Source organism: Opisthocomus hoazin, chromosome Z (genome assembly GCF_030867145.1).
Source record: "Opisthocomus hoazin isolate bOpiHoa1 chromosome Z, bOpiHoa1.hap1, whole genome shotgun sequence".
NCBI lineage: Eukaryota > Metazoa > Chordata > Aves > Opisthocomiformes > Opisthocomidae > Opisthocomus > Opisthocomus hoazin.
Genome location: NC_134454.1, coordinates 58,018,785 through 58,045,206, shown reverse-complemented (window position 1 = coordinate 58,045,206; position 26,422 = coordinate 58,018,785). Strand labels below are relative to the sequence as shown.

At 49.0% G+C, this 26,422-nt stretch overlaps 1 protein-coding gene across 4 annotated transcripts in view; it reads left to right on the top strand.

The window, feature by feature from the left end:
- PSD3 (pleckstrin and Sec7 domain containing 3) overlaps positions 1-26,422 on the top strand; it is a 121,410-nt gene that overhangs the window by 43,185 nt on the left and 51,803 nt on the right. For 3 of the 4 annotated variants that reach the window (XM_075411692.1, XM_075411694.1, XM_075411693.1), the window contains 3 exons: positions 3,127-3,239; positions 5,801-5,859; positions 9,416-9,505. In XM_075411692.1, the coding sequence (XP_075267807.1) occupies positions 3,127-3,239; positions 5,801-5,859; positions 9,416-9,505 (262 nt within the window). Of the gene's footprint in view, positions 1-3,126; positions 3,240-5,800; positions 5,860-9,415; positions 9,506-22,344; positions 22,711-26,422 lie in introns of those variants that run through there. The other variant, XM_075411695.1, reaches the window with a different exon arrangement.

Below are 26,422 nucleotides of genomic sequence, written 5' to 3'. Positions count from 1 at the left end.
TGTTCTTGTTTTAGTAACGGTGCTGTTTGCTGTGTTGTCCTGATAGAAGCGGTTGCCCTGTGGGGGCTGAAGAGAGGGGTGTGATGTGTTTTTGGGATGGAGCTTTGCTCCTCTGTTTGGCTTGGCGTGCTGCCGTACTCCAGAGTGCTTTTGGAGTGGTGGCATTTCCTGGGGAGGGAAATCTTTGGGTGGACCTGCTTAGAGACGGTCATTGATGCAGAGGAGATGGAGAAAAATGACCAGTCGCTTGGTAACCAGTCTGCCAGGTGCTTCTGGGGAATGAAGGTACTGCTTGCAGCTGAGCCATGCAGACTTTCTGGCTGATGCCTTTTGGAGCTTGCTCTGCCTGGCTGCAGTGCGCAAAGCCAGGGCTGAGGTTTGATGTGGCTCAGCAGCCCCCCTCACGGCCTCCCTCTGAGGCACCCAAAAATGTGCAGAACAGTAAAAGCTTCCACGTGGAAAAAGCTGTTTAGATTTTGGTAGCTGCCAGCGTGGGTGTTTGAAAACCCAGCCCTTCAATTTTCCTTGCTTTTTACGCTGGAATTAGGCCTCAACAAAGTCCGTTTTCAGTACGTTTTCTCTTAGAAGACAAAACACCAGGTTTGTGTAGCAGTGGCCTGTTAGCACGGCTGCTGGTGTCCTGGTATTTAAGGGGATTTAAAATGGGTTTAAATCACCTGGCTGTGGTTGCTGAAGTGGGTTGTTGTTTTTTTTAATAATGATGCAGACCCAGGAGGTCTGCAGGCACTTGCCAGTCTGCCTGCAAATGCATTTCGAGGGGGCTGACTCCAGAAGACCGTGGCAGACCCCAAGGAAAGCCCAGCGTCCTGCCTGCTGAAGGCGGCAGAAAGGGAGTGTGCCCGCGAATGGGCGAGCTGCTTGCTCCCGCGGCCGGGGAATCGAAGCTGAGCTGGAGCACCCGCTCAGCATGGGACCGTGGGAGGTCTACCGCTCGTTCTGGATTTTAGCAGCCCTGAAGCTCGAAGCTAAATATACCCGTCTTTTAAATTGTGAAATCCAATACCTAATTGCTTTGTGGCACATATTTAGGAGGTCTCTGCTCCCGGTAGATCTTCTGTTAGTATTAATAGTCATGACCTTCTCTAAAATATGCCTTGGCTCGTGAGGGACTTGGAGACGCCAGGGGTTTGCTGAGGTTTCAGGAGTAGCCGCAGCGACTGCCGGCTGCACACCCTGAGCGTGCAGCGGAGGTTGGGGTTGGAGCATCATCCTGAAGCCTGGGGCAGCCGAGGCGTGCTGCTTCACGCTTGCAGAGAGTGAGAGGTAACCACCCTGTTGCTGCTGGCTCACTGACAAACTGTGGTTTGTTAAGCATTTTGGAGCCTGTGGTGTCAGCCCAGACCCAGGCTACCCCCGGGCTGTGGGAGGCCGTTGTGCAGTGCATATCACCTTTGGTGGCAAGTCTGGGACATGGAGAGGGTTGTTCCTTCATTGTCCCGCTCTGCTTTCACACCCTGTACCCATGTTGCCTGTGCATCACCCGAAGGCATCTCTTGCGAGTTCTGCAGGACCACGGGAGGTGGGACCACTGCTCCAGCCCTTCTGAGAGTCCATCTTGGTCCTCCTGGTTGGTGGACGCTCACCCCCGTGGCCCTTGACCACAGCCTCATGCTGTGAGAGCGAGAACCTGCCTTGTTTATTTACCAAATGTTGTTTCATCAGTTGCCTGTACGACGCAGCTTCCAGGGGAGTAAAGGTGCTGAAAAGGAGGAAGAGGCGTAGGTTGGTGGTCCCTGTCATGGGCAGGGGGTGTCACTGGAAAGAGACTGAGCTGGGGGAGGAGGGCAGATGGATAGTTGTCCAGATGTCCCATGGTGGTGTGAGAGAGGAAGGGAAGAGAAACCCTACGAAGACTCAGTTGTATCTACTTGTGAATTGGGTTATTTGCACTACATTACATGTGAAATTAAGTTATTACCAGGCAGATCCCACTCCGTATGGGTGTGAGATCATTGCAAATACAGTCTGTCTCTGACCTTACATCAAAGAGAAAAATTTAACATTTATTTGTCCAGGTTAGATAGATGTGAATGTTCCAGCAACGTATTCCATGCCTCTCAGATCTGGTGTTAGTTTGAGTCTCACGGGGTATTTAAAAATTTTCTGAGACACACTCATTTTCTATGCCGTCCTGCTTCAGACCCAGAAGGTTTGTGTTTTCAGGCTCTTAGAAGCATCCTGACAAAGGAGTGTAGGCTGATACCGCTGAGGTCATCTCTTGGCTCCAAGATGTGGGGATTTTGGGAAGCGCAGTTGTTCTTCTTTGGCGATGAGGCGAGTTTTTCTAACAGGAAGAATAGCGACGTGATTAAGAGGCGGGGTGGTGAAGCGCTGGCTGAAGAGTGGAGGATGTGTGTGTGTGTGTCCCACCTCTTTGCATGGGCTCTCTGGCTGGGTCTGACGAGCATGCCCAGGTGTGCACCAGCCCTATGCCCGGGACTGTCATGGCAGGAAGCCAGGAGGGCCAGGTTTCTCCTCCCACTGTTGAAGCTCAGTGGGAGATCTTGTGACGGTTCTGCCCTCTTACCCAGGTGTTTTTGGAGGTCAGGTAGTCATGCTGCCTTCCGCAAAGCGACTGGTGTGGTCCTGGCCGCTCTGACAGGTGACCCTCCAGAAGGAGGACCGCACGTTTGGTGTGGGCTCTGAGTCTGTACCTCGCCTGCTTGACTTCACCACCCAGAGTAGCTCCTCTAATTTGGGTGGGAATATTAAGGAGTGTAAAGTTAAAAGATGCAGGGGTGACAGACGGTTAGAAAAGGACAGAGAACACCCTGGATGTCTGTTATGCATAAATGACACCTGCTTGATTTCTTTCCCCAAAGAAAAGAAAAATATTGAAAATAAGAACAGGTCTTTCAAATGCTGTAATTGCTGATTAGTTTGTATATTCCGTGGCAGACCAGTGGTAATTTAACTCCTGCTTCATTTACTCTAATGTTGGGATTAACTGTGTGCAGCATGGTAGCCTGTGTTCGTAGAAAGGCTTCTTGGAACCAAATGTCTGGCATGCGCTGAGGTACTTCTTGCTGTGAAGCGTGCTTTGCTCTATGTGCAGGAAAGAGATTTACGACTTTAATTTCACCTCTTTTTTTGCTCTTCTTTTAGGAGTTTCTTTAAAGCCTTTTCACTTATTGGAGAAACTCAGGAACGAGAGAGAGTTTTAATCCACTTCTCCAGCAGATACTACCAGTGCAACCCAAACGCCATTTCTTCTCAAGGTAACTTTGTTTCTGATGCGAAGGTCTGTGGTTGTCTCCCTCTTCCTTCATTCTTGTCTTCAGTAGCATGTATGATGCGTGCCTTCAAACTGAAGGTGCGTAATTGCTGCACCACAGTTTAGAGACTGCATGGGGTCAGCTTTGAAACCCTCCATGTTCTCCACGCATAATCATCATAAGGCAGTGAGAAATCTATATTTATCGGCAGTCAGGAAAGATGTTTCGGCCTCCTCAGTGTAAATCCTCAGTTGCAGCATCTCCAGATTTGGATGTCCTTAGTTGTGGTTTCTGATCTCGCTGACTTCCAGTGTGTGTGGGTACCTGTACTCTAGCTACCTGCACGTGGACAAGAACAGGTCCCATCTCAGGTGGAAGAGAAGCTCTTTGCTTTCTGAGCTCCACTCAGTGCTTGTGTCTCTGCATGCACTGGCAGCAGGCATACCGGTTGTTGCCAGTTGTGGGGGTGAATTTTGGGTGCTGTATCCAGACCCTGGCATGGTTTCATCTCGACTAGCTAACATTAGTTGGAGTGCTGCCTCCTTGCCAATGTTTTCAGTCATTTTGGAAGTGGATGGGGGAAACAAACAAGCACATGGATCAAACCTGAGAAAGCTGGCATTGGAGAAGAGGACGAGCTATCCGCTGGCATAGCTGTGTCGCTCAGCCAGCCACGCCGCAGAGGCACGTGGCCCTGTGATTGCAGCGCAGCCTGATTACACGCCGAGAAAGGAAGGAGGGTGAGAAAGAAAATAAGCATGGGCTAAGCTGTGCCTTTAGTCTCAAGTGTGAGCGGGAAGGAGCTGCTGCGCTTGGAGGTACTGCCACACGTCCTTACCTGTTGCTTTGTGACCTGCCCTCGCTGCAGTGAGGTGATGTTTCTCCGCTTTGCGCCTGTTTAGCTTCACTGTCTGGCATGCCAGGAAGGGCAATAGGTAGCAGCAAGACAGGTTCTGCTCCCATGCTGCCTCTGTCCTCTTCCTAATGCCTTTCTTGTTTCAAGACACTGCAGGCAGTCAGGTAGAATAGGTGTGTCATGTCCAGACTGCACTAATGACTTGCATGCTGATGTGGCAGCCTCGCTCCACTCCAGTGTGCAGGAAGGATGCTGCCACTGCTGAGCCTGAGTAAGCATTTAGATGAAAGTGAGTCCTGCAGACTTTGCCCAGGATTCTACGTAATTTTGATGCTGTATTTCTGCTGTCAGTGATCAAGTGCTACACTGCAGAAATGTAGTGGTGGTTAGTGGAAATGCAGGACTGCGTTTGCCTTTCTCTTTTGCTCTTTCCCTTTTCCATCCTCTGTGTGCATTTGTGGTTTGGAAATGAGAGGGCAGGCTGCTCTAGAGAAATGCACAGACCCGAACTGTAGTACCACAGCCCCCGATTCAAGCTGCTTCAGACTTGCTGCTGCTAGTGATAAAAGTTCTTCTCTCACTTCGTGTTCTGCTACAGTTCGGCCACATTGCTTGGGTGCTAGGGTGTGTACAAACATTGTAATAAAACATGGGCCTTACCTTGGGGAACATCTTTTTGTAAAGGCTTCATCTTGCAGATTTTTAAGCCTGTGATAGTCACACTGGGTGTGACATGTGTCTGTCCTCATCCCCCATTCCTCTTCCTTCACAGTATAGAGGGACCTGTACATAGTCATTATCTGGACTTGACTATGAATGTTTTGATGTACCTCTCCCTGCAGAGTGTGCATGTCTAATAAATGACTCTGTGTCTTCATGATGCCCGTGTGAGGGAAAGGAAGGTGGCACCATGTGTTTGTGAACAAGAGAATGGCAAAAATATTTTTCCTAATGTGTTCCCAACATTTGGAAACCGGTTGGAGGCATTTGGATTATCAGAGGTAATAAATGTCACCATGGGCACTGTCCCCTTCATCTGGATTTGTGCACGCACAATATAGTTTGGGTTTTGAAAGGGGTGCCTGGAAAATCAGGAATATGGAATTGATGTCCACTTTGGAAAATGACACTCTACACTGACTTTCCCCAAGTCTGCCACAGTGTCTCCAGGATGGAGCTAGGGATACAATCCTAATTGCTAGAGCACTCTCTACCCAATATGGAGCCAAGGCAGCAGAAGTAGCTGACTCAAGCTCTCCAAAGTTCTGTCTAATTGAGCCCTGAATGAGGAGGGGGCCAGAGGCAGAGGAAAACAGGATACTGTGCTGTATCCACTCTGCACACAAGAATGGGTGTGTTTTACTCTTCCCTTTCTGCCCTGAAATAAATGAAGAAGAGGGAGCTGATTCAGGCTGTGATATTGGTATTAGCAAGCAAAGGGTAACAGCATGGTTTCCTCTCTAGTTTGCCTCATCCATGGGTGCTGCAAGATAGCTTTGACAGTCATTAAAAGATGAAAGAAAAGCTGTTCTGCCTTGGCAGGTGTAGTATGACCTCTCTGTTCATTTATTTAATTATGTGTATTTCTTGATAAAACAGATTCTCATTAAGGGAACAGACTCAATTAGGCTATGAGGCCTAGTTTCAGCTGTTCTTAAAGGTCCAGTTGTGGGTTTTCGTGTCACTCTGATTATGTCTCTTTCTGCAGATGGAGTTCACTGTCTCACTTGTGCCATGATGCTGCTGAACACAGACCTGCATGGCCACGTGAGTATACACAGCTTTTTCTAGACTGCTCCCATTGACACTGTGCTTCGAGGAGGTGGTCTTCTTGCAGCAGAGTCCCCTAAATCACCCCTGCCGATAGCAAACAGTGAGAAGGCTGCGCTTCTAGGCTGTCGTCCTGGGCAGGGCTTTCCAGCATGCCCAGATCAGTCATATGTAAACCTGGCATTGTGCCTGGTTTTGCCGTAACGTGTGAGGATGCTCCTTGTCCTCAGACCCCTGTCTTTCTGGTGTGCTTCCAATCCATCTCTGGTTACAGCAGCTAGCCCTGGCCAGGAAGCTGTGGTTGGGATTGGCTTCCCCTTTCCAGTATGTAAAAATATTTGGCAAGTCAGAAGAAGCAATGGAGGTGAAGAGGTGCTGGGAAGGTGATGTTTTTAGGCATGCATTTGCATAGGGCAGATCTGGTGGAACCAGAGTTCTGCTCAGCCGGGGTAATGATGGATGTGCCCAGAGCCAAGAGAGCGGAGGAGGTGCATGGGCATCCTGAGTGGGAGCAATGTGTTCTCCCACTGCCTGCCCAAGGGAAATAGTATTCCAGTTTGAGTCCTGTTAGTCACACTGGCACTGGGTGCCGGCAGCCCTAGGACATGTATTTCAGCAGCCATGGTGCAATATGCCTGCTATGCATGGTATTCCCATGCTGATGGAAGGCTTCCTCCGTTCTTGGAGTCAGGATGGAGAGGAAAAAACGGGGAGGATGGCATGATAGCATGCAGGAGAGGTGGCTTCAGCCGGGTGGCTTTGGGGCTTCCCTCTGGCTGAGACCCTCCACTGCAGCGCCAGGGGCTGTTCAGGAGGGCCTCAGCTGGGAGCTCTGACACAGCAAGGATGGTGGGTTGGGCAGCAGCAGATGGAGGCACCCTGGGTCTATCTCCAAGGGCTGCTCAGCCTCCGTGGGTGTAGCACTGAGGTGGGTGCAGGTAATGAAGCTGAGGCTTGTGTGTGCTTCCCCAGGGGTTTTGACGCCCACCTCCTCTTAACCGAATGCCTTTGTCTGAAAATTGTAGAAGCGGGAGGTGGAAGGGGGTTGTGAAGATTTTTCTTCTCTGAAGGCTGAGCCTTCCCCAGCTGAGGAGCGCGGTCAGTCCAGGAGGGAGACCAGAAGGTTGTTCGTCAGCCTGACAGCATTTCCCGTCGCTCCCCGCGATGCTTTAGTGGGCCCTACTGTCTTCATTAGGTACTGGAGTAAATGATCTGGCTCTCACCCATCATTGCTGGTGAAGATTTGCCACCGAAGCTAGGATGACTCTGACTGTTGCACTGTGTAAATTTGGAGGCTTATCCTACTGGCAGTCCTTCGTGTGTTGTTACATATACGCGGCTGTAATGTTTGCCAGATGCCGGCAAGTGTCTCCTCTCTCTCTCTCTCTCTCCTCCTTTCTCTCTCTCTGTGCTTTCCTGCTATTTTGGTCTTCCTCTGATTGCTTTGCATTTTTCCACATAGTTGGTAAGTTGGGCATTTTTGACTTGGAATGCAGCCCCTTGCAGATACACACTAATTGCCTGTTTCCTAACAAAGATAATGCTCTGACCCGTCCTTAGCATGATTCTGCTAGAGCAGGAAGCAAGTGAGTCAGAGGGCTTGTCTACACTGAGCTCCATTTGTTGCTGACATACTGATCATATGTGCGGGCTCTTTTATTTCACAATAAGCTCAACTGCTTGTAGGGCTGTAGTGCAGCTGCTCTGCCTTCAGTTCACGCTTCCCTTAACTCTTGTAGACAAACCCTTACTCACCCCTTTATTTATCCCTGTCTTGCCACATTTCATTATCTTCGTACCTAAGTAATTTTTTGCTAACTGTGTCTTGGAGGTGCATGCTGGCTTCTCTGCAGGGAGGTCATCACCAAGACTGTGATGCTACAAACTTTGAAGATACCTCTACACTGCTAGGCATATCTTCTGGAACCCGTGTGGCACTGTGTGGAGGTGTTAGCTTTGGTTCTGGAGCGAAACAGCCATTCCTCTGCAATGCCAGTTATCTCAGTGGGTGAAATGAGCCAAACTGCTGTTAGCTTGGGTCAGCGTGGGGAAGCTGCAAACTGCCGCATGGAGGAAACAAGCGGAAGCAGGCTGAAGTCTGTCACAGGCAGGAAGGAAAGCATTTGCAACTCTAGTAGAACAGCTCCAGCCTGCACCCAAAGACTGCAATTACGAGTTGTATTTTGCACTCTTAGAGAGCCAGGGTTACAGCCAGGACTGTGTTGTCATGAGCTGCCCTGATGTGGGAAGCAGTGCATTGTGTGCCCCTCCAGAAGTATCTCCTCTCTTGTGGAAGGCAGTGTTCCTGCCTGCCTTCTTTCTGCTGATCTGCGCTGGCCACAGGATCTTCCTTTGTGCCTAGATGAGGCTGATGGTCAAGGTTTGCTGGGTTTGTGTCTCTCCCTGATCAGGCCTTATGGAAGCAGACTAGAGGATGTGCAGTCCAAGCTGTCGTCTAGCCGTAACATTGAATGACCTGTATTACCGACTAGTGCCCCTCTTTGAGCTCCACTCCTGTGTTAATTTTGTCTCTTGCTCCTAAGCCAAGTCACTGTCTGTGCACAAAGCTCTTCCACTGTATTTCTTGCAGCCATGGCGTACCCTGACCACGGGGAAGTCATCTTCACCCCCTTCTCCTGACTGGCAGCAGTGGCATCCCCAAAGATACCGTGGTCATCACGGGGCCCTATTTTGCTTCTGCCTTTACCATGTCTCATAGCTCATCCCAGGCTGCTTTCCTTTCCTCCGATCTCTCTGGGCTCCTTTTTCACCAACTCAGTGTTGTCATTGCTGCCCACACACAAGGCTCCCTGCATGCCAAGTGTGGGACTTCTAGCACTCGGAGCACCAAGTACAGACACCTTCTTTTAGGGGTGATGAAGACTGGGATCCAAGACCAGTTTAGGGCCGTGTCAAGCCTCCAAATGAAGTAGTTTGGGTCATACGTGAATATAGCTGTTCCTTTCCTGTTTGTGGCTCAGTTGGGCAACTTTCAGTCTGAGAATTAGACAGGAAGAGAGAAAAGAGAGCAAGCCTATGGAAATGTCACGGCAGCCCCAGCCTGTGAATCAGAAGAGAGAATGGCTCCTCCTGGGAGTTTTACTCCAAGTCAGGGCAGCTGCTACTGGAAGAGAGCGTTGGAAATAAGAGCAGGGTCTGGAAAGGGCCTCAGTCGGCTGTTTCCGATGCTCCAGAGGAGGATCAAGTAGAGCTTTTCCATCAGAGGTTGGCAGAGCCTCTGGAGACATGGGGGTGTAAGGCATCATGCAATACTGGGGAGCTTCATCGTCATCCTCTTCGTTACCCTCCAGTGTTTAGCTGTTTTTTCTTTTCAGATGGGTGTGTGGGACTTGGGGTCCAAATGCACCTTCCCTTTTCTAACTGTATTCACGCAAGGATGCTTGTCTGAGTGATCTTGGGAATGCCACCTTAGTGCTGCCTGCCTTGGGCTTAAATGAGAGCAGGGAGTTGCAATTCATCTGACGTTGCTTATTTATGCCATTTTGGAAATCAGTATGAATATGATGCTATGTTTCTCTGCCATCCCTTCCAGAACATTGGGAAAAAGATGACCTGCCAAGAGTTCATTGCTAACCTCCAGGGGATGAACGATGGCAAAGACTTCCCGAAAGTGCTGCTGAAGGTAAGGCATCAACTGCAGAACATGGGTTTCGTTTCTCGTGAGAGGTTGTTTGAAACAGAACACACTGCTTGCATTTTCTGAATCTTAATTGTCAGACAGGACAAGTGATGGGCACGTTTCTCCTCCCAGAACGTATATCATGTACACAGTGTTTATTCTGTTGTTTTCCCTCTTGCCTTCGCTCCATTGTGATCGAGACTCTGCAGCGTGCAGTGGCGAGATGGAACTCCAGTGAGGCCATCTCCAGAGCCTTGTGTCTTGCAAGCTCACGCGGTCGTGCCATCCCAGAGTGCTGTCTCCTGATTAAAGCAGGCAGAAGCAGCCAGTTGGTTCTGACTATTGAATATGTCAGGGCCAATCCTGAGCTCTGTGTATCTGGGAGGCGTGTGTTTTTTCATCAAAGGTGCTTTGGGGTTTTCACATTAGAGCAGGAGATGCAATTTGAGATTAGAGCGTGTTGTCTGGTACAGGCTGCTTTTTGCTTCAGGTTTTGTTCATTAAGTTTGTGCCAGGAATTAAATCTGAAGAACGGGGAAAGAGGCTGAGCAGGATGAATCTTGTTTCATTGCAAATAATAATGAGAACGTTTCATTTCTCTTTTGTCTGATCGCTGGCATGAAACAGTGTGTTTGAATGGAGAGAGGTGCGCATACACTAGAGTTCATATTTTTATTTTTTTTTTCTGGTAATAGAAGTAGAAATGAGAGGTTGCTGCATCTGAGAGTTGACCCAAAGCCTACTGAAGTAAAGCAAAAGAGTTGCTGTCTCCTCGGTGGGTTTTGTGTCAGGCCCATTGTGAAAAGCGGGCATACCTGCATAGTTACAAAGAGCAGACTTTGTTTTCTGGTGTTGGTAGTTTCTCCAGCCTCTTCAGGGAGCTGTTTGTTGGGCTCTCCTGCCTCGGCTTTTACTAAGGAGTTAGGAATATAAACTCAACCCCCTTGTTTTTAGATTTAAGGTCTTTATTTTTTAAATCTTGATACAGAGCGTTCGCCTGTCAGCAGCAACACTTCTTTCCCCCTCCCCCAAGGAATCTCATTTCTCACTCTGCCATAGAGAGATGTGTTGAGATTAATTTGCAGGCTAATTACAGCCCTTATTGAATAAATAGGTCTCCAGACTGTGTTTAAATAACCTTCTGAGAGACTTCCACCGGCGCTCACCTGCTGTTTATTTTCCTGCTGACAGAATTACGCAGTTGGGTCTGCATCTCGGTGTTGAGTGCCCACCTGCTAGTGCTGAGGTTGCCTGGCTCTTTGCCAGCCCGCCCAAAGCAAGAACCGGGGCTCGGGATGTTTTTTTGGGGTGTAGCAGGGACGGGAGAAACCCGGTGTCGGCGTCCCAGCTCATCTGGGGTTTTTCTGCCCTTTTCTGCTTGCTGCCCTGGTGCCTCGGGGACGGAGGTGGGACCCGGCCTCCGACTCTGATCTGGCTGGTCTGAAGGTTTGCTGGTCATCTGCCCCTTGTTTTTTTTGTGTGTGTGTTTGGTTTTTTTTTTAAAAAAATTTACCATCGGAGGGGAGCGGAGTGAACGTGGGCAGCTGCGCCCCGCAGTAGCTCCATCGCAGCGGCCGCCCCGCCGCCCAGGCCTGCGCCGGCGGGGCAGAAACCAGGCCGGCGGAAGCCAGCCCCCCTCGGTTAAACTCCCGGAGCCTTCCTGCGGCGCGGCGGGCCCGGTGGCACCGGCGGGGCTGCCGGCCCCCCCCACCCCCGCGGCCCCTCGGCGTGGAGCGGCGGGACCGCGTCCACAGGGGGGCAGTGTGCCCCCGCGCGAGCGGTGCGGGCCCGCGGCGGGGGTGAGGAGGCCTCTCCGCCGAGGTTCTGCTGTACCCCGGCGCGGAGCCCTGCAGCCCCGCCGAGCCCCGGCGCAAAGCCGGGCGGTGCCGGAGGTGGGGAAGGTCTTCGGAAGCGCTTGCGGCTTTGCGGGCAGCGTTCAGCCGGGGCTTGGGAAGGTCGGCGGTGTTTGCGGTGGGCCCAGCCCGCGGGGTGAGGGGGGCAGCTGCTGCCTGGGGCTCTCCGGGACGGGCGGCAGACGGGCGAGAAACCGACCGCAGCCGTCAGCCGGTCCCGTTACCCTCCGTGCCGCCGAGGGCAGAGCGTCGGGGCGGGAGAGCGGCCCTTCGGGGGCAGGAGCCAGCACGCGAGGAAGGACGCTGCTCTCCTCTGCCTCGGGGGGCATCCGGAGGGGGGTCTGGTCGCTCCTTTCCACTCCCGTGACGGAGCCGTCTCTATGGTTTATTATTTTATTTCTTCCTTTTTCTCCCCGCTGTGGGGATGCTTTGGTAAACACCGTCAGGCCCTCGGGAGGAGATTCTCGGCGTGTCACTGATAGTGCTTTGGGGACAGAGGTGTTACTCTGGCTGGCGATGGAAATGGGAAACGCTAATACGACCTTGCTCGCCTTGTGTCTTTCTGCCTGTTCATTAACCCTGAAAAGAGTTCTTGCTCTTGTATGCCCGCCTGCACAAAGATTCATCTCTCTTTCTTCTTCCTCATTCCTTTTGTCAGATCTGGGGTTGCTTTTAAAGTTGGGACCCGTAAAGGCAAATATGCCAGACTGTCATTAAAGGTGTGGTTGTCCCCGTGGGATCTGCTCACAGTATTCATATATTCAGTACTTTGCCAGGCTGACAGATATATGCACCTTCCCTTCTATTCCGTTTTAGCTCCAGTTCGACTGTCTGTCACACATCCCATTAATCTGCCATTGGCTGCTAGTGTGGAGACAGTAGCCTGATTTCCAGTTATGTGCTGTCAGTGCATGCTGGTCTGTGACTGGTAGTGTATGCTTACTGCAGGGTTCCTGTATGCCTTCAAACTGGGGCAGATTCCTTGTAAATGAGAACCAGCATGCCAAGCTGTGATCCTCTTCTCTGGTGTAAATCAGGGGCGTCTATCTCTCTGGGTCTGGCTGGTGTAGAAGTGAGTCAGGTCTGCTAAATCCAGGCATGTTAAGGTTAATTCAAAGTGGAATCTTTAAAAGGCAAGAACACTTTTTGAAACTCCTGTCCTTTGACTCTGAGCTGTTGCACTCCAAGCACACAATAATTTTACATTGTATCGAGCTGTGATCAGGCAAGGTGGTCCTGGATTTCAGCTGTGATCTTATGCTTTCCTGTAGCAAAGGTCCCGTTGTCCTGGTGAGTTGAAGCTGTGGGAGGAGTGCTAAATGCCAGGAGTTGTGACTGCCCATGCTCTAGTTAGTGCAGCAGTACTCTGCTGTGGATGGGCTTAGTGCCCGCTCCGAAGGCTGATGGTGAATCACCCAGTTACCAGTGTTTACAGGTGGGGATGAGTGACAGGTTTACCGTGACAGAGAGACAAAGGGACCCAGCTGCAGCGCTCATCTCCTCAGAGGGAATATACCTGACATCCCAGATTAGCTGCCGCAGATGCTGCTGCGGATGGTGAGGGAAGCCAGAGGAGAAATGCGGCACCACCATGAGTGAGAGGCAGCTGAACACGTCAGAAGCAGTTAAAACAACGGAGTCCAATGTGTGGGTTGTTAGCCTAAGAGAATCATGGCCAGACCATTGTTCTTTTATGCCAATAGAAAGGGAGGCCACGGCTAGGGTCACTCTACTTGAAAGGGAAACGAAATCAGTCTGGGACAATGTCAGGAACCTCATGACTACACTGTAGGAGGAGTTTATCTTGCAGGCTGGTTCCTTCTTCCTCTGCTCACACCAGCTCTAATCTGATGCAGTGGTAACATCTTCAGTGATGATACTCTGGGTTTGCATTACGTGACCATAGCCTTCTTCAAAGCTGGGCTTGATGGGATTGCCTGGAATGAGAAAAGGAGGAGACTGGCTTGGAAAGAGCCTAACCTAATTTTGGCCATGCATGCTTGCTTTATTTCCTGTAGGCAGTGTGGTCCCCACAAATGGAGTGCTGGTACAGTGCTGGCCTCTGTGTCTTCCTCTTGTCACCTGGTGTCAAGGTATGTGAGACTCTGCTCAAGCAAGGAGGCAGTGATGAGGCCTTTCTCATGGAAGCAGAGGAAATGTCTGCCCTGGCCCACGGAGAGCCTGCAAGGAGTCACCTCTGAGGAAATGGATCCCTGCTTTTGTTAGGTGGTGTCTTGGGAAGGGTAGTCTGTCATGAGGCATTGTGCTAAGTACCACCTGCTTGTATTGTCCTGCAGAAGTAACCATCCTCTGCATCTGCAGTGTCCATGTTACCTCATTCATGGAGTGAAGCGCATCACCCAACCTCTGATGTGGGCTGGCTTTGATTGTGGTGTTGCCCCATGACATGAACACTGAATGTGTTTCTTCTGGTAGGAGGTGGTAACTCTTTGCTGACCTGACCCATCATGCTGTCAGGGAGCCTCTCCATCATGCTGAGAGACCTGGGATGCTCTATGGGGACTTGGCTAGAGCTATCCCAGCAGGGGCTGCTGATGGAGGTAAGACTCCAGTCCTGCGTAAAAGATCTACTTTTTCTCAAAGGCTGTTTTATGGCCTTATTTCTTGCAGAAGGACTGTAATGGAGTGACCAAATTAAGTGGGAGCTGCTGGTGCTGAAGTCTTCTGAAGAACCAGTCCCCCTTAATTTCCTAAATGATCTGAACTCTTGATCAGAATTGCTGGGATATGCAGTTTCCTATAAGAAGCTGCAAGGGAGGGTTTATCTGATTTTACTGTCAGTTCCCTGCACTTTAATTAAGGAATTTTTTTCTTTTTTTGCCACTGCCTTTCTGCCTCCTGCCTCTTTTTTTTTTTTTTTTATTCTTTTCTTCCTCACATTAAAGGTCCTCCAAGGCAAACACTCGATTTAAAGAGAATTACTGGCACCTTGCGTCATCTGTTTCAATCCTTTCAGGTATTTAGTGGAGAGGAGGGAGTAAGCATCATCTGGCTGACTTTCCCCCCCTCCCCGGCCCATTTATGCAGAGACAATCACACTAATCAGACTGCTATGTGCACCCTAATAGCTCTCCTCTGCAGTCTCCACACTTCCTCCCTTTCATGGCTGAGGCACTTCAGCAAGGAATTCCCATCTTCCTGCTTCTGCTGGATGGTGACAGGAGCCTGATGAGTATGGGGGGACAGGAGCACGTGGCAGTGTGCCTGGGGTCCCAAGGAGGACAGCGTTGGCTGCCGGACCACCCACCCAGCGGTCGCGGGCAGAGGAGGGGGCGGAGGGGACCAAACGTCTCCGCTCTGCTAAAGAAGCTGGAGCTCTGCTTGGCGGGAAGAGAACTTGCCTCCTTGTTTCTCCCCCAGAATGAAGTTTTTCCTGTTAAAAATATTTCTGTTGGGATAACGTTTCTGGGGCAGCCATTTCTTACCTGTCTGAAATGAAAGATCTGTTACTAAAGGCCCTTTCCTGCTGCTAGGAGACAACAGAGTCTAATCTGGCACTATAGAAGTCAGGGAATGCAGGATAAAACCATTAATCCTTGTCTTAAACAGTTGTTTGCAAAAGCATACTTCCCTTTCACTCTCCGAAGGGCCACAGAGCCGTAGTGACTGAAGGGAACACCCGGCTCGTCTTCGCTCTCCTCTGTCCTCAGCGAGGAGTTTCCTGGTGGGATAACCTTTGCTTCCTTTGGCTTGCGATTTTTTGGGTGATGTTGTTTGTCCTGTCTGAGAGTTATAACCAGTTAAAACATGCCCTTGCAGAACTCTGAATTGAACCAGGTTATGATGGTGTGTGCATTGCTTTGGATACCATGAGTAATGGAGAACCTGACACCCTCCTGCCCCGTTGAAATGTAAATATATTTTCTTTTTGTGTTCCAGGAACTCGCTTCAATGCATATAAAGAGATAAATCTGAAATCTGTGCACTTCTCTCAAGTCAAATAAGCCCAGGTATTGTGTCGAGGAAAGCAACAGAAGATAATAGCAAAAGCCTAATGCTCTCCAACAACTGTCTGTCCCTGAGCAGGGAAAGTAGAACTTTAGAAAAGGCTTAAAACATAAAATTTTGTAATGGTGATGTGGGAATAAGGATTTCTCTGCAGGGTCTAGGGGATTGCTTATCTCGCTAGGACGCAGCCAGTAGAGGACAAGCCTGTTTCTGCTTTCATGATCTGCATTTCTCTGAATTATCTTTGCTCCTCCAACCTTTCCTCTCTTTGCTTTGCGATTGTTATTCAAAAGATCTCACCTAGCCCCCCTGGCTTTTGTGTCAGCAAGGAGTGAAACCCAAGCAGAGTCAGCGAAGAATTTCCATTACTACTAGCTGCAATTACGTGGCTATTACCAGTCTCCTAATGAATCTATGGGGGTTTAATTTTCATCTGTGGAGGCAAGGTCTCCACAGTGGCTTGTCCAGGTTGATTAAGCAAGTGAATTATTTGATGTTTAGCTTCTCCAGCCTGTCTGATAGCCAAGGCTGTCTGTAGTCCCCTGATTTAACTGAAATGCTTAGCAGCTCCCAAGGACAAATGTCACCATTCAGAGCTTCACATTTCTTGTGCTTTTAATGTGGAGGATACAGACTGGAAGTCTCCAGGAATGATGCTCTCTGCCACTTTAAAGGAGGGATTTGGGCCTCTTCTCAAGCTGGGAAATCTCTAATACAATGTCACACGTACATTTTGGTCCCTGTGACATATTACTCCCACTTCCATGTAGGTAGAAAACAAATTCTGAAAAACAGTCTTTGATCTTCCACCCACTGATCTGCTTGAAGTTTAAGTTCTGTGCTGCAACTCGAGGGAAGGAGGAGTAGGAATATAATTTATACCATATTTAAAAAAAAAAAAAAAGAGAATAGGAGAAAACATTACTTTTACCAGTTTTAGAATTATTGCTGTATAAATCTTTGGTATTCCTTCCTTCTGTTTGTCACCACACTTTTCAGATGACATTGGACTGTTCTCTCTCTGACCCAGTTACACTGTTTTCTTTCAAGCAAGAGTGCTAGGTTGCTCCTTAGATTTTGCTGCTTTTTTTCCCTCCCCCTCCCCTCCTTTCCTTTGATGTTAAGTGGAACATTTAGTTACCTTCCGAGGTCATGCTTCCTTGGGTGGTGAAGTATTCGTAAGATTCTGGTATAAACATGGGGTGAATCCAAGCCACCTATTTTCTGCCCTGCTGACAGAAGGGTAGTGGCAGGAGTTGTCAGGATTAGGAAGGATTTCCGCTGCTTTTGGGGCAGAGAGCTGGCTATCACTGTATAGTTACATGCATTTCTGGAGCAAAGAGGTGTCAATGGTTATGCCTATTTTCCCCGCTGGAACTCCTCCTCCTTCCATGGTGCAAGGCTTCAGCTACAGGTGGCACCCACCTGAAACCTGTGTGGTTCTTGGAGTGACCTAGATTCTCCTCTTTCCTCCTCTTTCCCCCTTGTTGTTATTGTGTTTGCTGTCTGAATCAGAGGGAAGCATTGATGGGTGGTTGTTTTTTTTTATGCACATCTCTGAGGGAGTGCTGGATGGTGAGGGATTTGTTTCAGTGTTGTTGACTCTAAGCACACACACTGCTGGGACAGAGGCAAGGGTTGTTTGCATCTGACCTGAGAGAGTTGGTAGGTTTTGCACCAGTGCTTGGTTCACCCACCTTTCTGTCACAGCCTTGCAGAATTTTAGGCTTTTGGTGCTTTTACGGATTTATTTGAGGAGCTGCTGTTTTCTGTAGCCATGTTTGGCAGCTTTAACTTAAGGAACTTTGTGGTCTGTGTTAGTTAATGCCTAATGTGTGGCTCACTTCATTTCTGTCAGCCTTTTTGGCAGTAGACGATAGTTCCTAAAAGGAGGAATGCAAGAGGAGAAACTTTTTTTCTCCTGGAGACTGTAGTGCTTTGCCAGGAAATGCAACAGCTAGTCTGTGACACAGAGCTTTTTTCAGATGTGCTGCAAGGAAAATGAAGATGGGTAATGGCATCTCTTCACTTACATTACTAATCAGGATAGAGGGGGCATGGTTTCTTTGCATTCCGTGTTATTATCAGAGGGCTTGTTTTCATTAAATCTGTGGTGTCCCACCATTCTCAGCAGGGCACTTACCTTAGGAGTGGTTTGTTTTGGCTCAAGATGCAGCATGGATCCCAGAGAGATACAGTGGTACCTGGATTGATTTGGCTTTCCACCAGCCATTATGGTTTTGTCACTCTGGTCACTTTAAGGGCTTACTGATATAAAAAGTCAGTCGTAGAGGCTTGTGTCTGGGACCACAAACCAGCGGTGTGTGGACATAGTTTTAGCCTGCTTCTCATGTGCATGCATATAGACTTCAGTTGTCCTCATGGGGTCATAGGAGCAATGCTTGTGTTTTGCTGGTGCTGTGAGTTGATGTGCTTTGCTTCATGGTTGAGGTGGTCTAAAAGCACACACTTATGCAGCTACAATAGCCTAGTTGACATGGGATAGCTTTCTGGGCTGGAGTAGTTTGACCGCTTTCTATTGTTAGGATTACTTTCCATATTGTAAGAGAAATCAGAGTCGTCTCCAGGGATTCCTTCAGAGCCTATAGCACAGGTGTGTGTACTACAATATAAACCATAAGGAAATGAAAGATTCTTCCTCAAAGACTTGTACTGGTAAATTCAGATTGTTATAAAACCCCGCGTCTCTGTAAATGTCTGGTAATAATGTACTGTGGTTGGTGAAGGACAGGAGTCTCTCGTGGGGAAAGCTAGATGTATAATTTTGCTTAAGAATTTTGACATTTTCTTCTCCAACCATACCTGCTGTTACCCTGTTAGGGTTCCTGTTGACCTGGTTGCTTATACCTGTAGGAATGGAGTGGTTGCACTAGTATTTCTGCTGTTTACAGGGATAGCAGCTGGAGACTTTTAGATTTGATCTTGATTGTCAGCTTCCCGTGGTCAGCAGATCTCGGGAATTGTTATCTTAATATCACAGGAATTTCAGTTCAATAGTGTTACTGTTCATCAGTTGCTGAGCTGTAGTTCATCATGTATGAGTAGCTTATACAGCAGAATTAACTTTCCCCTCCCTGTCTGTTTTGGGGAGAAGAAAAAAAACAAGGATGAAGGAAGAAGGAAAGCAATCTTACGAAAGATTTAAAGATTTAATGTTGTTTATTTAACAAACAGTATTTAATAGCAGCGTTAAATACTGCCGCTTTTCTGTGCTACACAAATATGTTACTGCCTCTTGAGAGTATATTTCAGGTAATTGATGTGTGTGTTTTTATGTATTTTGCTGGCTTTTGTTGGTGGTATTTTTGTTGCTGGGATCAGGCTTAAACAATGTTAATGGGTTCTTATGGCTTTGTGTGAGGACACTAGAGTTCTTCAGACATGATAATGGTGGTCCTTGGGTTTGGTCCCTAAAAGCCAGTATTGATTTCACTTTGAATTCCACAGCTTTTCTTCTTGTATTGTTGATTTGCCAAATGATGTTAGGAGGACCAAGCAAGGACTTGCTATGTTTGACTTCCAAGGGGAACTTGACCTGTGGGAGGAAGAGATGGGAAGGAGCTTACTGGACAGTAAGTTGGAGCAGCTGCCTGTTTCCTCTGTGGGTGTTGTAGTCTGTGGTAGCGCCTGTGACACGTGAAAAAGCTTTTGGGTTGCTTTTAAAAGGGTGAGGTGGAAGGAATACTAGAGACTCTGGTTTCCTCCTCATATGTCTGTTTTGGCCTAAAGTTTCAAGTTCTTCTGCTGGTTTATGGTTTGCAGCTTACAGGTATTGATAGGGAGGGTCTAGAAATATGGTCACCATCCTTTCAGTCACTCCAGTATTGTCACTGGGCTGTTCAGTATAAATACTGACTGAATATCTGCGTTCTGCCCCTGTCCCACCACCTCTTTGCTGGCCTCTGATCAAGGGGAAGTTCATGGCTTGTCGACACACCTGGAGCGTGCCCTGGGTGTAGACAGCTTTGATTTTTCTGGTATTGCAAAGCCATACCAGTCCCTCTTTAAAAAAAAAAATACCTTCTATTCCTCTATTTATGTTAACAACCCACTTCTCCCTCAGAAATCCCTGTTGCTCAGTTACAGACAGAAATTGATGCTGCATGCGTGCTAATTTCTAAAATGATGGGACCTCTCTAATTTGAAGAGTGGTTCTTCCCCAGAAAACAGTCATTGTGTGTGCAGGGCTACTGGCTCAGTCAGGAGTGCAAGATTTTATTATCACTTGCAGATGAAAGTCAGGGGCACTGTTGATATCTGAGCTGAATCCCTGAGCTGAAGACATTGAAGGCTTCAAAATCGTGATCTCGGGAGGCTCTCTCTTTTGGAGAGTATGAGCTAAGAGAGAAGTTTTTTTCCATACTCATTTGGGAGGGGGATGGAAAATTGAACAAGATGCAGTCTGTCACCCTTGGTGTTTTGGGCTGATGCTTGGTTACAGCTGAACCACACCTGTTGCCTTGTGAATTAAGGTTCTTGTCCTGCCTGAGGATCTGCAAACTTCAGCTCAGAGGGTGCTAGATGGAGAACTTCTGCACTTAGGCAGCAGCGCTGGTGCTGTGCTATGGACAACAGAAGAGATATGTTGCTGTGATTCAGTCTGGCTTGTATTTAATAATGAAATTTCTGTGCGTAATTCACATTGGCCTAGGTCTGCGTGTGATATTTAGGGAACATAATTATTTCGGATGTGTTGAGGGTGCTTGGGGAGGTGGCCTTATAAATCCGAGAACAAGAATAATCTGGTAGGCAGGGGGGCTGGTAGGATAGGGAGTGATTTGTGGCCATTTACGTAGCACCTGTCGGGACCTGCTGCTTAGCTCATCTGGAGCTGTTTGATTGCAGTGAAATTTTCCTCTAAGAAGAGATTTTCTTTGAAAAGCTTTTCTGCTAGCAGTGATAATTTCAGATGGGTTAAATAACATAAAAACTTTTCTGGGAAGTGGCACATGCAGCTTAAAGCGTGCAGTTGCTTGTTGCCAGAGAAAGAGTCCTTTGTTCCATCAGGTGCCCCCTAGCAATGACAGGTTTGTGTAAAAAGGCTGGAGCACGTCTGGGATTTGATCTTAGTGTGTGAGGTTGAGGTGGCCTTGCTAGACTCAACTGTTGTGGAAAGGAGAATGCATTTTGCTTGTTTGCCAGGTGGGAAGAAGTCTGTACCTCAAGCAGGACAGAGGCAGGACGTGTGGGGAATTGGAAGTTTGTCACCCCGGTGACAGTTTTTATACTGATATTTAGGTCTGTTCCACTGACCGTTGTCCCGTCAGTATAGTCCATACCGACTGCAGTCTTTGGGCAGGATTTGCATGCGTAGTATCCTCGGGGGTAATGCAAGCAAAGGGTGACTGCTGACCAAAGGGCTGTTGCATACTGAGGAGGCAGCAATGTCTTTTGTGAGCAAAAATGTGCCTAGGACGGTAAGGTGGCTGTCTAGCCATTTGCCTGCTTCAGGACGTAAATCCCCGGTTGCAGAGGCTGGGAATGTGTACCCGGGGCAAAGCCCACTCGATTCATCTACTTCTGATCTGCTCCTGGGTGCTGTCACGCCTGTGACGTAGGGTGAGCAAACTCTCGCTCAACCTTAACGTGGGTCTGCTGACGCCGAGCGGAACGCGGGTGTGCATGGGGGCTGGAGCCCCTTCACGCAGCCTTTGGCTGCCCCGTGCGTTTCAGCGTGGGATGCTCACGCCGGCGCAGCAGCCCTTCATCCCTGGCTGGCGGCTCCCTGTGCGTTGTGGCGGGAGCGGGACGAGAGGCTCCAGCGTCCTCCCGGACGTGACCCCGCTGCTGCTGGCCTTGCCATGCTTGGTGGGCCGGCAGCATGGGGCGAGCTGCGGAGCCCGGTGTTAGCCCATGGTGAGGTCCCCACGCCGCGCAGTCTTCCAGTTCCTCATGCTCCCTCTGCACAAGCTGTTTGCCTCTTCTGCATTTGGGATGATGTCCCTGTGGTCCACTCCTGCCTTGATGCTTGCACGAGTGGCGTGTGCTGGGAGCTGCCACGACCCCGTGCTGAGCAGAGCAGAGATCTCTCTCTCTCGTCGGAGCAGGTTGCCATGGCAATGCGCAGTCTGCTGCGCTCTGGGTCTCCAGGAGCCAGAAATGATGGTGCTTTTGCAACATTGAGGTAAACATCTCTCTTTTCCCTTATATAGTGCATCCACGCTATTGGAGCCGGCCTCCCCTCGCCCCCTGCGCGGGGGAGAGCAGCTCCGGGCTCCGTGGGTCGGAGCGGTGCCTCCGGCGCATGCGGGCCGTGGCAGTGGCCCTCCCGTCGACGGCCGGTGTGGGTTTCCCGCTGGGGAGGAGCGAGGCGCCGCTGGGGAGCGGCATCACTCGCAGGGCCGGCCGCTGAAGCCTGCGGTTCGCTCGCGGAGGGGTGAAGCTGCACTGATCCTGGATGCCGAGGGGGGAAATAGGTCCCCAGCTGCCTGCTCTCAGCTCTGCCACTGGTTTGCACTGGTCACTGTAGGAAGGTCACCTCTTTTTCCCCTAAACCCTTCTTAGAGCGTGGACATGGTCTTGCTCTCCATTGCCCCCCGGGAGGGCACCCCAGGGGCTCTGGCTGATGAGTGCGAATGCTTAGAGTTGCAGAAATTTGCTGGGGCTTCTCTCTGAGGCTTTCCAGGACTTCATTACGGCGCTGTGGGCTTTTAGCCGTTTCCCCAGTGCTTTGGGAATCCATCGCTATTTCTCACATCCGGAAGCCTGTAGCTGGCAGGTGATTGAAGACTCTTTTTATGGTGTCTTTTGTTATTGCAAGCAGTAATGAGCATGGCAGGCTGTTGCAGGCAGGGAAGTGTGGCCGTGTGAACTGAAAATGAATCTCTTGTTTGATCTGCTGGCATTTGTTCCAGCATCTTTCTCTCCACCTCTCTCCCTCTCACTGCTGATGTGTGTATGAAGGGGGAGTCGATGCTGGAGAGGGGAGTGGAGCAGGGGAGGAGTTTCTATCAGCCTCTTCTTTTTCTTTTTTCCTCTTTTTATTTTTTTCCCCCTGTCCAGTGACGTGAGCAATGCCTGGAACAATCAGGCTGGCTCCAAACAGTGTGCCTGAAGATGCTGGAGAAAACAGCCTAGCGCGCTTTAAGCAAACACTGATTGCTTGAGCCTGGGCTCTCCAGACATAACCTTTTCCAGTTCCTCTGCAAGGGATTGGGAAGTGCCATTAACTTTCTTCTCCCCCATCCCATACGCTCACTTTTGGAAATGATCGGAGTTAACAGTGTTCAGAGCACCAGCAAAGTCCGGGTGAGAGCCACAGGTTCAGTGAAATACTCCCGAGAAGAATCTCTCTGGCGGCAGTCCCATCGGTCAAAATCTATGAAAATCTCCAACTCCTCTGAGTTTTCTACTAAAGAAAGCAAGGTAAATAACTAAATATTTGTAGTGTTTCTCTCTGCTAGGAGTGGAGGTGGTGGTGTTGAAAAGATTAAGGGCTCTGGGTGATCTGCAGTGATCGCAGAATTTCTGTCAGGTCGGAAAAAAATCCCTAGGCTTGAGGAGAGACTTGAAGGTGATAAAAGGTCTGGTGTGTGATAGGGATGGGGTCTTAGAGGAATGCCCTCTCACTCAGCTTGGTGCAATAGTAAACAGTGGAAACTTGCTAGTGAGAATGCTAATCGGAGCTGTGCTCTCAGGAAAGGTGCTGGAGTTGGCAAGTGATGTCCTTGGGATTATCTGTTTAATGGAAATGAATTTCCACAGAAAAGTAGTTTTTGCTCCTTCTCTACAGCTCTGTAGTTTGGTAGGTGTGGTTGCCAGATAAAAATATTGTCTCGCTTGCAGGCATGATGAAATATTGCCGTCGAGTATTTATTAGGAAGACATCTCTTCTGCGTTTATACGAATACATTAGTGTATTGTAGCTGTCGGTAGCACAGGCTGTGCCCAGCTGCCACAGTGGCTCGGTGCAGCATCCCCTTGCCCAGCCCAGTTGTTCGGTTCCTAGGCAAACAGCCCCCACTCCATGCAGTGTTGCTTCTTTCCTCATTCCTCGTGCCTGCTCAGTAACGGAGAGGCATCCAGGAAACCCCTGGCAAGAGCTTTAATAGCTGTCTCCCTCCCAAGGGTGCTCCCTGTCTCCAAGGGTTGGATGAACTTTATGCAGTGACTGAATATGCCTCTGATTTCATGTCTGCTGCAAACTGATTCTGCCTTGGGATTAGAAGATATAACTGTTAGCAAAGGTGTGTTGAATGAGGCTGAAATATTTCAGAGGATCAGGCAAAGACATTTAACCGTGTCTTGTGTCCGTGTGCATGCAAACAAGCAGGCACGTGCATGGATCTTCCTGTACTGTCCCTTCCCTAAATCTCCTATCTGTCCTCAGAGAAACCTCCCCTGCTGTGGTGAAAAGATCCCAATGCTAAACAGTAGTTGTGAGCAGATCACTCTCTGCCAGCTGACAGGTTGTATGGTATTTCAGAGCCTCAGCTGCAGATCTTTAATCACAAAGTAATGCAAATAGAAATAAATGAAGTATTTTATTCGGTCCAGTTTCAGGAACCTCCATTTTGAGGGCCTTATTGATCATAAACTAAGAAACAGTGTACTGCTAAGGTTGTGGCAGAGAAATAGCGTGGCCATCATTCTCGGGCTGTTGCTGATATCTGCTGCTCCAGCAAATGCCAAAGTAAAAGCTGCATCTTGTAGGTGCTCTGGGATCCTGCTCTTGTGAACACTTTCACCCTAGGCATGGGAATAATTCCACGGTATTCAATGGGAGGATTTATGTATGAAAAGTCTCTGCATATGGTGGGAACTCGGGTCTTTTGACACTGAGTGAATCACTTAATCTCTGTACCTCTGTTCCCTCTCCCAGGCTTTGTGTCCGATGTGTAAGCATGGTATAATGTCCTCGAGGCAGGGGCTTTCTCCCGGGGATGGTGTCTGACACAGTTAGCTGCTGCAGTAATGAATGATCTGTGCTCATCCCTCTGTGGGATTCACATTTCTGCCTCCTGAGCGCTGTAGATTGTTGTGTGAGAGATACCCGCTCCTCCTCCTGCCTAGCTCAGTAAGTTGGAAAGCATACTGCAGCTTTGTTTTTGTTGGTAGTGCCGTTTCCTTATTTAATACGAAAGTATTTGTGTCTGTGGAGCATCTGAGACCTGTGGAAGCTGTCTTACGGAGAGCTGAGAAGATCCCTACGTGCTCATCAGTGACGCCTGCCCAGCTGACAAGATGACAAGCGTCTCTGCCACTGATTGGTCTTGTGATTTTGGGCTTTCCGTGTGTCTGTTTCCGCTTCTGTTCTTTGTCTGTCCATCTATTTTGCGAAGATGTCACTGATTTAGAGAACTGATTTATATTTGAGCTTTACCTCTTCTGTGGTTTTGGTGGAAGAGACCTGGAAGTTGTTGCGAATGCGTAGTATTGCAAAGGAGATCTTTTAATCAGTGGAAGTCTGTGTGTGTGCGTTTGCACATCACCTCTCATGAAATGTCTTCAGTTCTAGGATGGGCTTTCTCGACAGTGGTGCTGTGTAGATCCCCTCAGTCTCAAGCAGGGTTGATTTGTAGACTGGTCCTCTTTCATATTTCTGTGGGTGTGTTTCCCCCTTTGTGTCTGGACTGCCTGGTATTTTATCTGCTCCCCACACAAAGCAATTACAATGCTCAGGACCTGTTTTGTGACTGCTTCAGCTGACCTAGGGCAGGAGACAGATTTAACGCATTTGTGCCTCAGAAACATACTCCTCTGATACTTCGCACTTAACGTGACTCAGCCTGGTTTGCCGAGGTGGAGAGTATTATACATCCTCATGCTCTAGCCAGTATGAGCAAGGCACCAACATGGTGCTTGCATATGAGGTCTGCCTGCTCGCACTGTCAAAGAAGCCAGCTAGCCTAAGGACCCATCATCTCCTTGGAAAAACGTCAGGTGGTGCTTCTGTGCAGACATACATACATGCATGCACCTATAGATCTACAGGCTCCGCTGGGTGTTGTGTCCCGGTGTGTGTTACAGGCAGGTATCGCAGCCTCAGGTCGGCAGGAGAACCTGTGAAAAGGATACTGTGAATTGATGTACTGGTGTTCTCAGGGGAGTAGGCTTAAACCCAGGCTCCATGCAAGAAGAGTCAGAGGACCTTAGGGTGGTCCATGTGACCCAGCGTGCTCGGCCGTGTCTCCTCCCAACAGACTCTGTTCTCCCGCAGCCGTGGACTGAATTGCAGAGTGCCTGCGCCTGCCCTGCCTGCAAATGCACAGGGCCAACAAAACAATTTCTGATACAGGCCATGCAGGTGCTCCACTATCAAAAAACACTTCTCTAGCATTTTCTCCGTTCACCCATGATAATTCAGTATGCTGCCTTTACCAGTAACACTGATGAAACACTCGAGCAAATACAGAACAAATCTTTTCTAGCAACCCCCATGTTTCAGTTTTAGAGGATGCATTTCTTGTGTGGTGTTAATTTCTTGGCTCTCAGGAGCCCCAGCTAACCATCCTTTTCTGTTTTATAATGATATATCTGGCACAATCTTTTCTTCCTTTTTTTCTTTCTCCCCCTTCCCCCCCTCCTTCTCCATACAAACCAGATTTTTAACAGAGGAGTTTCTCTTAGAAATGTTCTCCTCCAGCTGGTGACGCACTTGAAATTCCCTGGGTGAAATGATCTCCTTTCCTTCCCCCTAAAACATTCCTATCAACCCTATCTCCACCCACACCAAAACAACATTCATCGGTTCCATATGCTGCTGAACAGCTCTGAGCTGTTTTATGAATAATGTATGCCGGCTTGTTAGAAGAACGTTTGTTGTACAAACCAGTAGAATTTGAAATGGAGAGTGATATCAGCAGACATGCCATGCTGTGCACTAACCCACAGGCTTCTTGGGGTACTACTCTGGCATTCTTGCTGCATCCTCGTCAGAAGGGGAAGAATGCATGAGACGACGGGGGCATGTGGGCTTTTGAGCCTGGCAAAAATCTGCAGGCACTTGATGAGCAGAACTCTTATCCTCACCTCACCAGGTGTTGCAGACCCGTGCATAAGGAGAGGAGAAAATTTCGAGATCTGGATTTTGGGGGAGGGTGGCAAACGGGAAATGGTGAAGCAGTGTAGATCTGTG